The sequence below is a fragment of the Lemur catta genome, chromosome 5 (assembly GCF_020740605.2).
Source record: "Lemur catta isolate mLemCat1 chromosome 5, mLemCat1.pri, whole genome shotgun sequence".
Lineage (NCBI taxonomy): Eukaryota > Metazoa > Chordata > Mammalia > Primates > Lemuridae > Lemur > Lemur catta.
The window spans coordinates 22,850,692-22,863,439 of NC_059132.1; the positions used below are offsets into that span (position 1 = coordinate 22,850,692).

At 41.1% G+C, this 12,748-nt stretch overlaps 1 protein-coding gene across 3 annotated transcripts; it reads right to left on the minus strand.

Annotated features, from left to right (window-relative positions):
* Window positions 1-5,292: 5,292 nt before the first annotated feature.
* PTTG1 (PTTG1 regulator of sister chromatid separation, securin) lies at window positions 5,293-12,748 on the minus strand. 3 transcript variants are annotated; one of them, XM_045551241.1, is made up of 6 exons: window positions 12,659-12,748; window positions 12,090-12,191; window positions 11,615-11,799; window positions 9,719-9,812; window positions 6,141-6,299; window positions 5,293-5,431 (listed from the first exon to the last, which is right to left on the minus strand). In XM_045551241.1, exons 2-6 carry the CDS (start codon window positions 12,178-12,180, stop codon window positions 5,352-5,354), a joined length of 609 nt encoding a protein of 202 aa, XP_045407197.1. In that variant the 5' UTR covers window positions 12,181-12,191; window positions 12,659-12,748; the 3' UTR covers window positions 5,293-5,351. The 3 variants fall into 3 exon arrangements, with proteins under 3 accessions (XP_045407197.1, XP_045407196.1, XP_045407198.1); XM_045551240.1 differs by having other exon boundaries at window positions 12,631-12,660; XM_045551242.1 differs by lacking the exon at window positions 12,659-12,748 and adding an exon at window positions 12,594-12,611.

Sequence of the window (12,748 nt, forward strand, 5' to 3'; positions counted from 1 at the left end):
AGTAAGAGGAACATTGGGGGTGAGCACAGTGGCTTGAGCTGTAATCCTAGCATTTTGGGAGGCCAAGGTGGGAGGATTGCTTGAGGCCAGGAGTTTGAGACCAGCCTGAGCATGACCGAGACTCCCTCTCTACAAAAAAAAAAAAAATAGAAAAATTAGCCGGGCATAGTGGCATGCACCCAACACTCAAAGGGGAGGAGGGAGGTCTATGTCGAGCAGAATGTACACAGGCTTTGGCCCAGCTCTCACCTGTGCTGGGGGACAGGGAGGAGAGAGGCTGAAATGACTTTCAGCCTCAAGTTTTAGAACGAGCAGGACTCAGGCTTGTATTTTAACCAAAATTGGGAAGCTATGAAATTTGTCTGAATGCTGCTAAGCATCACTCACTTCCCTGCAGGGAGGAGAGGTCAACTGAACAGTTGGTAGCAGTTACTGAAAAAGGAAAACCAGTTCACGTTTCCCCCCTGAGGAACTGACCTTCTCAGGAAACAGGTTATGTCTTGGCTGGGCGGCACGCAGATCAGCGGGCCGAGGAGCTGTCTAGCGGGGGCAGGGGCTAGGGGTGGGGGCTGGCCTACTTCTCTTGTACTCTGCCACCACCACTCTCTCTCTGTGCAAACCTTGCAGGCAAACTCCTTGGCCCTGACACTGCAAGATACTAGCAGTAGTTACAGCTCAGTCACTGGGTCTCTAGGAGCCTGGATCCCCGGGGACTGATAACATCTTCACTCATTTCAACAAGTCCCAGAGCACCTGCCTCATGCCAGGCATGAAAATATTATGTAACAGTGAACAGGACAGACCTCACCCAGCTCCCAGCGTAGCAGGAGATGGCAAAGTAGGCAGATACAACTTAGCGAGTAAGTGCCAGGAGACAGCTAAGTGTCTGGAGCTAATTGAGCAAATTGGGGGGCACCTAGCCAATCCTGGGGTGTAGAGAAAGGCTTCCAGTAGAAGCATCTCAGCGGAGAGCCAGAGTAGGGATAGGTGTGAGCCAGACAAGTCAGGAGAGAGAACAGCATCTCCTGAGGAGCCACCACGCAGCCTCATGAGCCACATTGAGCAACTTTGACTTCATTAGTGTAAATGAAGCAGGGAGTGACTGCGTGAGGGGTGCAGGTTTCTTTTCTGGGGTAACGAAAGTGTTCTGAAATTAGATAGGAGTGATGGTTGCACACACTGAATATACTAAAAGCCTCTGAATTATATACTTTAAAATGGTGAATTTTATGTTGTGTGAATTTTGCCTCAATAAAAAAAAGAAAAAGCAAATGACACCTGCAGAGCAATTTTAATTCCAACCAACATGGAGTAACAGGGGCCAGATTTACCTTCCTGCCTGAAACAAATGAAAAATAGGATGAAAATGTATGAAGCAATGGCTTCCAAGAGAGCGGATATCAGGCAACGAAGAACAGTGACCCCTGACGAATGTGAAACAAGGTGAGCCCAGTGGCCGCCCCAGGCCTCAGAATAGAGAAGGCAGGGGAACCTGATCAGAGCCCAGCAGAGACTGTCTCTCTGCTCGAAGAGACAGAGCAGAGAGTCAGGGGAGAGCACTGCCCAGAGAGGGAGAGAGCCCTGGAAATGTACAGAGGGCCTCCCTGTTAGCATTCAGAAGAGCAGTGATCAGCACATGAACATGAAAAACCAGCTGAAAAGGCTAGAGGGAAGAATGCCCAGAGCTCACACAGGGCCAGGAATACCATCTGTTTCCACCAGCCAGACTAGAAAACCTCATAACTCAGAGAACCATGGGGTAGAGTCCTAAGGAGTCTTACACCTTAGTAGGGGAAATTAGTCCTATGCTAAATGCTGCTCTGGTCTTGCCTAACAAACCTTAAAGGTAAGACTCAAATGAACCAAATTGTTTTCAAGTAACTTAACCATATCCCAGAACAAAGTTTATAAAAATGTGAAAAACACCTAGCATGAAAAAAAGATAAAAATCCATGTCTGGCATGCAAAGAAGTATAAAAACAACTATGAGGAAAAAAAAAAAAAAGAACAATTAAAACCAACCCAGAATTAACACAGATGTTAGAATTAGCTGATAAGGACATTAAAAGATTTCAAAAACATGTGTTCAACAAGTAGAGACCTGGAAAATATAAAAAGGACTCAAATCGAACTTCAAGTTGAAAACCACAGTGTCTGAAACAAAAAGTAAACAATACCATCACATCTGCGGAGTGGGAAAGCTCACCCTAGCCGCCATCTGGAGAACGGATTTGGGAAGGAATATTAAAGTAGGAACAGGAAGCTGTTAGAATATCTCAGGTGAGAAGTGGTGGTGGTTGGACACAGTAACAATAGAGCTGGGAAGAACCAGGCCTTTTTGAAATATTTAAGAGGTGGAATTGGCAGGATTAGGTGATCACTTAGAGGTATGGAGTGAGGAAGATGAAGCTGACCATAAGCTTAGCCCCAGTACGACGGGGAGCGAGCTGGTTCTCAACTTGAGGTGAGGTCAGACGGTACCAACTGACTCATTAGGTGGAACCAGCAATGGGCAGGGGAATCTGAGCCACAAATGTGACCCAGGAGGCAGCAGACTGGAGACCAGATGTACATGTTCTGCAGTGTTCTGAGCCACAGGCAGGCCTGGTGCACTCAAGAACCAGAAGGCTGGTGCAGCTGGCTTCTGGGGAGGACCAGCAGCAAGGAGCAGGATGACAGCAAAGCACCAGGCAGGGCCCAGATCACACAGAGCCAAGGCTCAGATTTTATCTGACGCGTGAGAATCTACTGGAAGGCTTTAAAGGGGACTGACAGATTTGCATTTGAAAATGTCCCTCTAGTGGAGGGTGGAGAATGGACAGGAAGCAGAGACAGACACCCTGTTAGGCGGCTTTGGTGTCCCGAGACTGCTCCCACGTGAGCAGTGGAAAGAAGTGAGCTAACTAGGAATGCATGCCAGGAAGAGAATCCTCAGGCCTGGTTGTTGAACAGATGCAAAAAGAGATGGTGACAAGGATAGGGCCCAGATTGGTGACAAGATTAAATGCCACTTATTAAGGTAAACTTGAAGGCAAGCATAGGGCAGATTTGGGAGAATCAAAAGTCCCATTTTAGATGTAATTGGAGATCTCAAGCAACTACGGATAAAAGCTGGTGTTGAGGGGAGAGACCTGAGTTAAAGATACACCGGAGCTATGTTAAACCACAGAAGTAAATAAGGTCACACAGGCAGTTTGTAGAGTGACAGAAGAGGCCAAGGCTGAGCTTTCACAATCCAACACCAAAGAATGAAATAGACAAGTCCATAGCGAAAGATGTAGAGGCAAGGAAGGGATTTCGGTGACGGAGTGGAGCCTGGAGAGGCTGCAACCACAGAAAGAGGGAGGCAATTCGGTACGTGCGGAGGGACTGGCCCACGAGAGCAGGAGGGACACGGCTGATGCAAGATGCAGGAGGCCTGAAGAATAAGTGGTAGCAAGATGAGGGCATTCCTGTTAGGTCCTCTACTACGTGGAGGTACAGTATCCTGAGAGGCAGGTTTGGTGGGGAGAAAGGTAGAAGTTTATAAAGTAGAGAAGGCATGAATAGTCTGTCTTATTTCAACAGATGTTAGAATTGTTTTTAAAAAACAAAACAGCAACAATCCCCACAAGGTGCAAATTATCTGCATTAATGGAGGAGCATCTGTTTAAAGTTCTCAATTAAAGTCTGGAAACATTAAGCACATTGCAATCTAATAGCAGATGAAAAGATCACCTCATTCCATACTCAGTCCTGATCCAGAGGACAGTAATTAATTAGTAAGGGACTGATTAGTCCCCTTGCTTCCCTCAAGTGACAATGTTCCAATGCCCCATTAGAAGACTTCGGTCATCCTGAGACAACCAAGTTTGTATCGCAGAGTATGAAAGCCATTCAGAACTATACCTTGTGTTGTTTTTTTTTTAGCGGCCCTATTATACCTGAGGACAATAGACCTAATACTCTCTCCTAAAGCCAAGCACTGTAATAGTCCTATTGTAGTCTCTTCTCCTAGAAGTCTGCCTTTCTACTAATTCCAGAAATTGAGACTGATTCAGTTATATTTAGAGGGTAAAAAGTTTTTAAGTCAGATCAGCGGCTGTAGGTGTTCTTAGTATTTTGTGCCTAATATCTTTCAGTTTCCTCCAATAACAATGGCACAAAAAAGGCTATGCATTCTAACTTGACTGTAGATGCTACAGATACTTCAGGGAAAAGGCTTCCTGTATAGCTTAATATCAAGCAAGGATCAAATTCAATTGACTACATGGTCCAAGCAAACAAAGTCAGTTAAGCAGGCTAGATCTGAGAAGAGAGACAAAGAGTAAAAGGAATACTTCAGTTCCCCGTTAAGGCCATTTACCATAGGGTCTGTGGATTAGACAGCCCACACTCCACCTTAAAAGGTGGCAGGTCAGCACTCCACAGCCAGCCCAGCAAGTGTTGGAAACAGAGCCTACTATGGATAGATCTGCTTTTCCAGTTTAAGCTCTAAAACCAGATTAGTGAAACACTAGAATTTTAAACAGTGGAAACGATTAAATTTAAAATATCATCTACCCACCTCCCCCAAAAAAGAAAACCCACAGGCAACCATTTGTGATCTCTACTTTGAGACCAATCTCAGATTTGGAATCAAAATACCAGCTCTGTTGTTTTCTAGCTCTTCACGCCTTTGGCAAATCAATGAACTTCTGAGCCTCATTGTCCTCATCTGAAAAATAGTGTCATTTTTCAAACTGATGCTTTCAAAAAAAAAGTAGTATCAAACATTAAACACAACAATGCTCGAATACTTAATGTCCAACATGGGGTAAACAACTAAATACAGTTCCCTATAGGTATAAAGTGGATCTTACTATCAGTAAATCATTTGCAGTGATCTTTCAAGAACCTAATTAAAGATCCCAAGGAGGCCGAGTTCTCAGAAGATTTAGGGCCTTTCAAATTCTGATTACTGAATACTGAGTATTAAAGTCATTAGAAACTCAATAGAACCAGCAATAAAGAATGCCTAGCAATAGATACTTAATGAGCTAGAAGTGGCTCTCCTAATTAAGAGATCTAATAACTGTCACTAGTTAATGGCCACAAAAAGGCAATAAAGTACACACATTGAGGGGTTTACTTTCCAGTGAAAACAATGGCAGCTTCTAAAATCAGCTGTTAGAACTAAAGGGATTTAAGTTTTTACAAATCAGACAAATCTCTATTATCAGATTATAGCCTCTTGTCTGATAAACACTTCAGCTAGATTTCATACTGTCTTAAGTAAACTCCAAGGAATACCGACCACAATACTAGGAAGAATCTGTTAAAGAAATGCTTTATTAATATAAACACACACAAACTATAAAGCACTAAGAAATTTAAATATCTATGTCATAGCAAACAGGTGGCATTTCAACATCCAGCGTTGACAGAATGCTTGAAGGAGACTGCAACGGATCTAGAAAACAGAAATTTCTTATTAAATTTCTGCAAATCCTTGAGTCATTGTCCAGAGATACGTAGACATCAGCTTGTCACTTTTAATCATAAATTCACACTTTTCCTTTGTCTAATGAAATTCCTACCTCCACCCCCTCCTCATATACATTTCTTGGAATGTGGCAGTGGCCCCAGAATTGACCTTCATTAGGAAAAAGGTCTTAGACGCATCTGAATCTCTGTTTTTAGAGACCAAAGTAAGAGCTAACAATCTCATTAATGTAACTTACAAGTCATCCCATTGGAACAAAGAGAACATAACGATGGCTCTTGACTACCGGTTCAAACTAAGACCTTCTGCAGTAAGGTACTGTCATTCTATGCTATAGCACAGGTGTCTTGATCCTATATTATTTTTCGATATAACTTGGAATCCTCATTCAAAGCAAGTTTATTATACACTTCAGCTTACAGCCTAAGAAGATATGTTAGATTTAATCTCTTCTTGCTGTATCTAAGACTGTCTGAATAACTGTTCCAGAATAACTTCATTTTTACTGGGGCATTTGGGACTTAGAAGTAATGCTAACAGACAATAGTTTTCATTATTCTGAAATCTTATCCCTGTAGTTCAAAGGATAGAAATTACTCACTAACCTCCTGCACAACTGTCCCGACAGTAATGGAAACAAATTGTTTGCAGCCCTTCTAGAAGGGCACTTGCTCACCGGATTTCCATGCTGGAGAGGAAATCTTCACAGGTGAAGGGGGGCCCAGCTGTAACAGCTTTTCAAGTTCTCTCTCCTCATCAAGGATCATGAGAGGCACTCCATTCAAGGGGAGGTCTGCAATCTGGTGCTCTTCAGGCAGGTCAAAGCTCTCAAAATCTGTCTCAAAGAGAAGGCATTTCATCAGGGCAATAGTTCTCAGCGTGGTCAGCATACCTCCTGGTGGTCTGAGACCCTTTCGGAGGGTCCATGAGGTCAAAACCATTTTCATGATAATATGAAGACTTTTTTCCACTGTGTTGATATTTGCAATGATGGTACAAAGGCAACAGTGGATAAAACTGCTGGTGCCTTAACACGAATTAAGACAGTGACAATAAACTATTAGTGGTCATTATATCCTTCACCACCATTCACTTGTAGTAAAAAATAAAAAAGCTAGTTTCACTTAATGTCACTTTACCATATGCAATAAAACGTATTAATTTTATTAGCACTCAGCCCCTGAGATGATGTCTTTTTAACATTCTGTGTGATAAAGTATGCCATAAAGCACTTCTGCTACATACCAAAGAATGATGATCATCTCAAAGAAAAAGGATTTGTGCAATTATAGGACTTGCAAACTAAATGAGATGATTTTTCCTGGAACACTATTTTTACTTGAAAGAACTGACAGACTATAGTCACTCAGACTTGGGTATCTTACACATTTTCTCAAAAAGGAAGCAGTCTCTGACTTCAAGGAAAACTGACAGTGTTTGTTGCCAATGACAGAATTCAAAATGTCAAGAAAAAAATTAGAATTTAGGAAAATTTATCTACAATCATTAGCTTTACAGTTTCCTTAGATTTTTCTGATGAGATCAGTTGCAATATTAAGGAATGTGCTTTTGATATTACATAAGGAAATATCTCAACATTTGGGTATCTACACATTTCAGCGAACCAAGATTTTTTTGTTTTGTTTTTGAGCTAGGGTCTCGCTGTATAGCCCAGGCTAGAGTGTCAGAGTGTCAGCCCAGCTCACAGCAACTTCAAACTTCTGCAATCAAGCTATTCTCTTGCCTCAGCCTCCTAAGTAGCTGGGACTACAGGCACTGGCCATCATGCCTGGCTAAGTTTTTCCATTTTTAGTAGAGATGGGGTCTCACTCTTGCTCAGGCTGGTCTTGAACTCCCGAGCTCAAGTGATCCTCCCACTTTGGCCTCCCAGAGTGCTAGGATTACAGGCATGAGCAACCGCACTCGGCCAGTGAACCAGTATTTCTAGATGGATCAATGCATGATAAATGCAAAGGTAAAAAATACATTCCAAGTGCAAAACAGACCAATGGATTTTACTGTCAGGATACAAAATGCTCATTGGTATGGTTTCTGATTCCACATTGCAATTATACATCAAAACAGCAACTTGTGAGTTTTAGTGTAGTAGCAAAAAAAAAAAAAACAACAACAACTATCCACACTTATCTGAAAAGATTAAAATGCTCCTCCCTTTCCCAACTACTTATCCACATGAGGCCAGGTTTTCTTCAACTACTTTAAAACAAACATGCAAAAAGTTGAATATAGAACTTGGTAGGAATCCAGTTGTCTTATATTAAGTCAAATTAAGCAAATTTTCAAAACTAAACTATGCCATTCTCACTAAATTTTGGTTTGGAAAAGTTACTTTATGAAAAAATGTGTTATTTACACTAATGGATTACTTAAATATTTTCTCAGTTTTAATCTCTAATACAGAAAATATAAGAACACACAAGCAAAAAGTTCCTTGTAGTCTTCAATTTCTAAGAGTGTAAAAGGGTCCTGCAACCAAGAAGTTTGAGTACCACTGTGTTAGGTAATAGTCCTTCATAAAATCTAAGTGCCTTACTTCTTAGGAATTATTTAATCAGCTGCTTACTGATTTTTCTGGACAGCAACAAAAGTATGATTTAAGCATTGAGTTTTTCCTCTTTTCAAGGAGATTAAGTGTTTTCTCAAAAGCTTAAAAATCATGGTTCTCTTTATCTTTATCCTTAGGTGTAAAAGTTCTCTAAAGCCTAAGTACTCAAGAATTAGTTTGCTCTTTTTTCAAGCCTACTAAAACTCAGAAGTCAAAAAGCAATTGAGTGACCATGTGACTACTTAATTTGAAACCACTGAATTGTAAAGGAAACCATAAACATATGAAGAACTTCAGAGGAAAGAAGTCTGCAATATAACAGGGCTAATTCTTTATCCACAAAAAGCCTTTAAAAAAACAAAATCAGTAAGAAAGTCACATAGTCAAAGGAAAACAAAAAAAAAAAACCACAAAGGAACAAAAAACTATAAATGGCCAATAAGACATACAACTTAATGATAAGATAGCCATTGCCTTTCTGGTAAAGATTAGAGTTTAAAAACATTTGCAGTTAGAGAACATAGAGGAAGCAGGCACTCTCATCCACTATAGGTGGATTCAGTAACACTAACTTTGGCAATATCTCTTTCCTCAAACGAGGATACTGTGATCTTCCCTCCTGGTCAATATTCATAAATCTACCTCATTTTCCTTAATAGCTGAATGGTAACATTAGCATACATGCACCATATTTTATTAAAACTTAATCACAAACTCTTTAACTCAGCAATCCTTAGAGTTTTCCTCCAGATGTACTCAAAAACTCGTAACAATTTTAAGAATATGAATTGTGGACTTGTTTTTAATTTATAAAAGCCAGAATAACCTATTGTATGTTACGAAAATAATAACTAAATGCCCTTTGACTAAAAGGGTAAAAAAAAAAAAAAAATCCAGTTCAGAGATCTAAGGCTCTGCCTGATTTGCCCCCACACTTCACCTGTATCCTCCTTCATTCCACCCTTCATTTCCCAGAACCACTCTGGTCCTTTTTCCTACCTGAGGATCTTTGCACACACTTTGATCTACAATGCTTTCTTCTCCCTCACACTCATAGTGAGATCATTTGTTCAATGTTTGACTTTCCCTCCAAATTCTGGGCTGCCCCAGTGTAAGGCCTGTCTTGTTAACCACTGCATCCAAAGCTTATAGTGCTCAGCACACGGTTGCCTTTTACTCAAACATTAAGTAAATTAAAGCTTGAAAAGCTGTTTCTCTAACAGAAAATATTGCAGATACATGTAGCAGGCTGAAAAAGTTTGAAAAATACATCTTCACTGTCTACATAGATTTTTCTAACTAAAGAAATACTTAATTCTACCAAAGTACTGTCAGATATTGCTCAACTTGACATAAATCCCACTTTCTTTTTAAAAAGCTTGCTCGAAAGACTGTCCATAGTAACACTTGTTCAGTACTAGTGAGCACATCTTACCTACCCCTTCAGTGCTAAGCTTTTGAGAATAGGAACAATGCCCTCTACATCTTTGCTCCTATACTCCCCTTGTGACTTAAGACGATACATTGCAAATAATTCCACCAAAAAGTATATTTGTTCAAAGCAACCTAGATTTAGACAGTCTCATTATAGTTTTAGGTCATATCATGTTCACATCAAGGTACAGCTGAGTTGAACTCTAAAAGAAACTAAAGGCCAAAAGTATTTTTGCAATACCAAGAGATACTACCTAGAGGATTGAAGGGAAAGAACTTTTCTATTTCTGGATAGGTGTCATCGGAGGCAGGAACCGAGGTTTTTGCTTTAACAGTCTTCTCAGTCACCTGGAAAAACCCAAGAAAATATAGATTAGTGAGAGTGGAAGCCTGATCAACCAATTAGTACAGAAGATTGTAGGGCTCTTCAAAACATGATTGCTTCACCACGTTTTAAAATTTGTCAATTTCATGCTGCCTTCTAAGCAGCCATATTCCTTAGTTCATATGATTATACCTAAATATAATTCAAATAAAATAAATACAATGCTAGTGGTGGCATGGTTTAAAAGTCTGAAATTTCAGTATTAGCACCTGTCAGCATAAGTTATCAAGGCAGCAGAACAGAGTTAATTCAGAGCTAATCAACTCAATTATTCAACCTAACAGAGGAGAAAATGGGCATGAGTCACACAGAAGAGTAGCTAATCCTTAAAGCTCAAATTTTGGCTTATAGAAGTATGATTTTTTCCAGTGTTACCTTAATTATTTGCTTGGTTAATATTAAAAACAAGTTTATGTTCCACAAATACACTGAGTTAAGAAACAGCAAAAGACAGCCAAGGACTTTAGAAGAACATCATGAATAATTCCCTAGTCTGGAGTTGCCAGGTAGGCAGTCTACTACGGAAGTAAGCCAAAATGGAAGCCTGAATATTCTTGATTTATGTCACCTCACATGTGCATACCCAGAGGAAATCCTGTGGCAGAGTTTCCCACACTTTAGTAGTGTAACAGTCTCATTTTTCTCATATCTTTGCAATGCCCATATTTAACATTTTTAAGTCAACTCACTTTTTTAAAAAAGATATCCTTTCCTTGAGGTTGCATTGAGTTATGATTATACCACTGCACTCCAGCCTGGGTGACAGAGCAAGACCCTGTCTTTTTTATTTCAAAATATTAAGGGGGTACAAATGTAGTTACATGAATAGCTTTTATAATGCTTTAGTCAGGACTAAATGTGTGCCCATCACCTGAATAGTGTTCATTGTACCTGTTAGGTAGGTTTCCCCCCTTCTTAATTTCCAACGATTTTTACTTCTTTCTGTGCCCATATGTGCCCATCAATTAGTTCCAAATTATTAAAGCACAAGTGCTGTTTGTTTTTTCATTCTGAGATACTTCACTTAGAATAATGGTCTCCAGTTCCATCCAAATTGCTACGAAAGACATTCTTTTCTATGGCTGAGTAGTACTCCACGGTATACATATACCACATTTCGTTAATCCACTCATGAATTGATGGGCACTTGGGTTGATTCCACATCTCTGCAATTGTGAATTGTGCTACAATAAACATTGGAGTTGCAGGCAAGACCTTTTTTCTTAAAAAAAAGATATCCTTCCTTGCCTAAAAGATGCACTACACATAATCCACTTGTTTCCTAATAAACATTAAAAAAAGTTATTCAAATAAAGTGTTAATCCACATGCTAAAGTCATCTTTCACAGCAAAATCCTCTGGTTCTGGGATACAGACCTGTAGCTTGTATACTCAAAGATCACCATGCTAGTAAATTGTTATCTAACAAGCTGGTGATTGCTTAGAGGCAAGGAGAATGGCAGCACCTGAGTTATATTAGCAATGTAACCTCTTGCAATGCACCCTCTCTCAGTAGATACCAATCTGCTTCAAGACACTAGTTAAGGACAGGTGAGGCAAAAATATGCATTAGCTGAGTTTGAGACTTCCAATCTCAATGTACAGAGAAGTCCACAAGGACAATGTGTTTCTCATGTTAATCTATGTTTACTAGACCATATTTTCCTTCTACTCAGAGGGAAGAAAGCCAGGTAGGATGCCAATAGTCATGCTAAGAGCCAAAAGTGCTTAAAAATTTAAAAGTGTCTTTATAGCCAACACTTACCTTTTTGGCAGGGAAAGTTGGCTGTTTTTGTTTGAGGGGTCCATTAGTCTTTACTGACTTTTCTGTAGCTCTGTTGACAGTTCCCAAAGCCTTTCTGGCAGTTTTAGGTAAGGCTGGTGGAGCATCAAATATTTTGCCAACACGTGGTGTTGAAACCTGAGATCTCCCATCTGAGGCTTTGGTTGCTGAAGAAAAAGCCTTACCATAAGAATATTTGAGCAGCAAATACCTGTGCAACTAGAATGCTGTGTATATAAACTTAACCTAATTCTCACCCCCAAAACCCAACCCCCATTTTTTGGTAGAGGCATGGCTATGACATGTCAAATAGCACTACTCTCCTAAATCATCTCGTTAAGATATTGAACATGAAAAGGGACTGATAACAAACTTGACTGCAATTGCCCACAAAGTACACCAGCACCAGGCCACATCCACAATACCAGTGTATCTGACTGCAGCCTTGTATACGTACAAGGCCCAGACTTCAGCTTCAGTCCATCCTTAGGAGCCACACGGGTGCCTGGTTCTCCATTTTCCTTATCGACAAAGATCAGAGTAGCCATTCTGGATTATTCTAAAAGTGAGAAACACGTGAGATACTGGGAATTGGGGAAGGCGAGGGAAGGTAAAGTTTAGCAACAGACCGAACTTCTTATCCTGGGTGTGCTCACACAAAACAAGAGCTAAGCACAGAAAGGAGCGCGTGCTTGAGGCAAAAAGCACTTAACCCAGCTCTTAAGTCTCCAAGCCTGAGTCAGAGGCTCTCGGGTCCTGAGGAGCAGGCGGTTTGGAGCCGGCACCCATCCGAAGAGAATCGCAATAGGTAACAGTTCGCAGCCCGAGGCCGCGGCTCAACCGGGCTCGAAGCCATCAACATCCCAGGGAAGCCACCCCCCCGGCCGCAACTTCCAGCCCCAGCCCCAGCCCCAGCCCCAGCCCCAGCCCCAGCCCCAGCCGGCCTCCCTCCCCGCCGGACCCGGCTCTCCCAACCATTCGCCGCGCTCCGGTCTTACCCACGTCGCTCCGCACAGCCAAACTCACCTAAAACCGCTGCTAGCGGGCGCGGCTCACTCCCGTTTAAACCACAACTCGCGACCCAATTGGCTCGTCTGCCCAAGAGGCGGGACTTGA

Bases quoted from the DNA above. Each gene is read 5' to 3' on its own strand.
- PTTG1 (XM_045551241.1), bottom strand. From the start codon at position 12,180: ATGGCTACTCTGATCTTTGTCGATAAGGAAAATGGAGAACCAGGCACC. The intron at 9,813-11,614 runs GTAAGTGTTGGC...GGGTTTTTCCAG, and splicing joins CAACTTTCCCTGCCAAAAAG to GTGACTGAGAAGACTGTTAA. The intron at 5,432-6,140 runs GTGAGCAAGTGC...TCTGTTTTCTAG, and splicing joins CTCTCCAGCATGGAAATCCG to ATCCGTTGCAGTCTCCTTCA.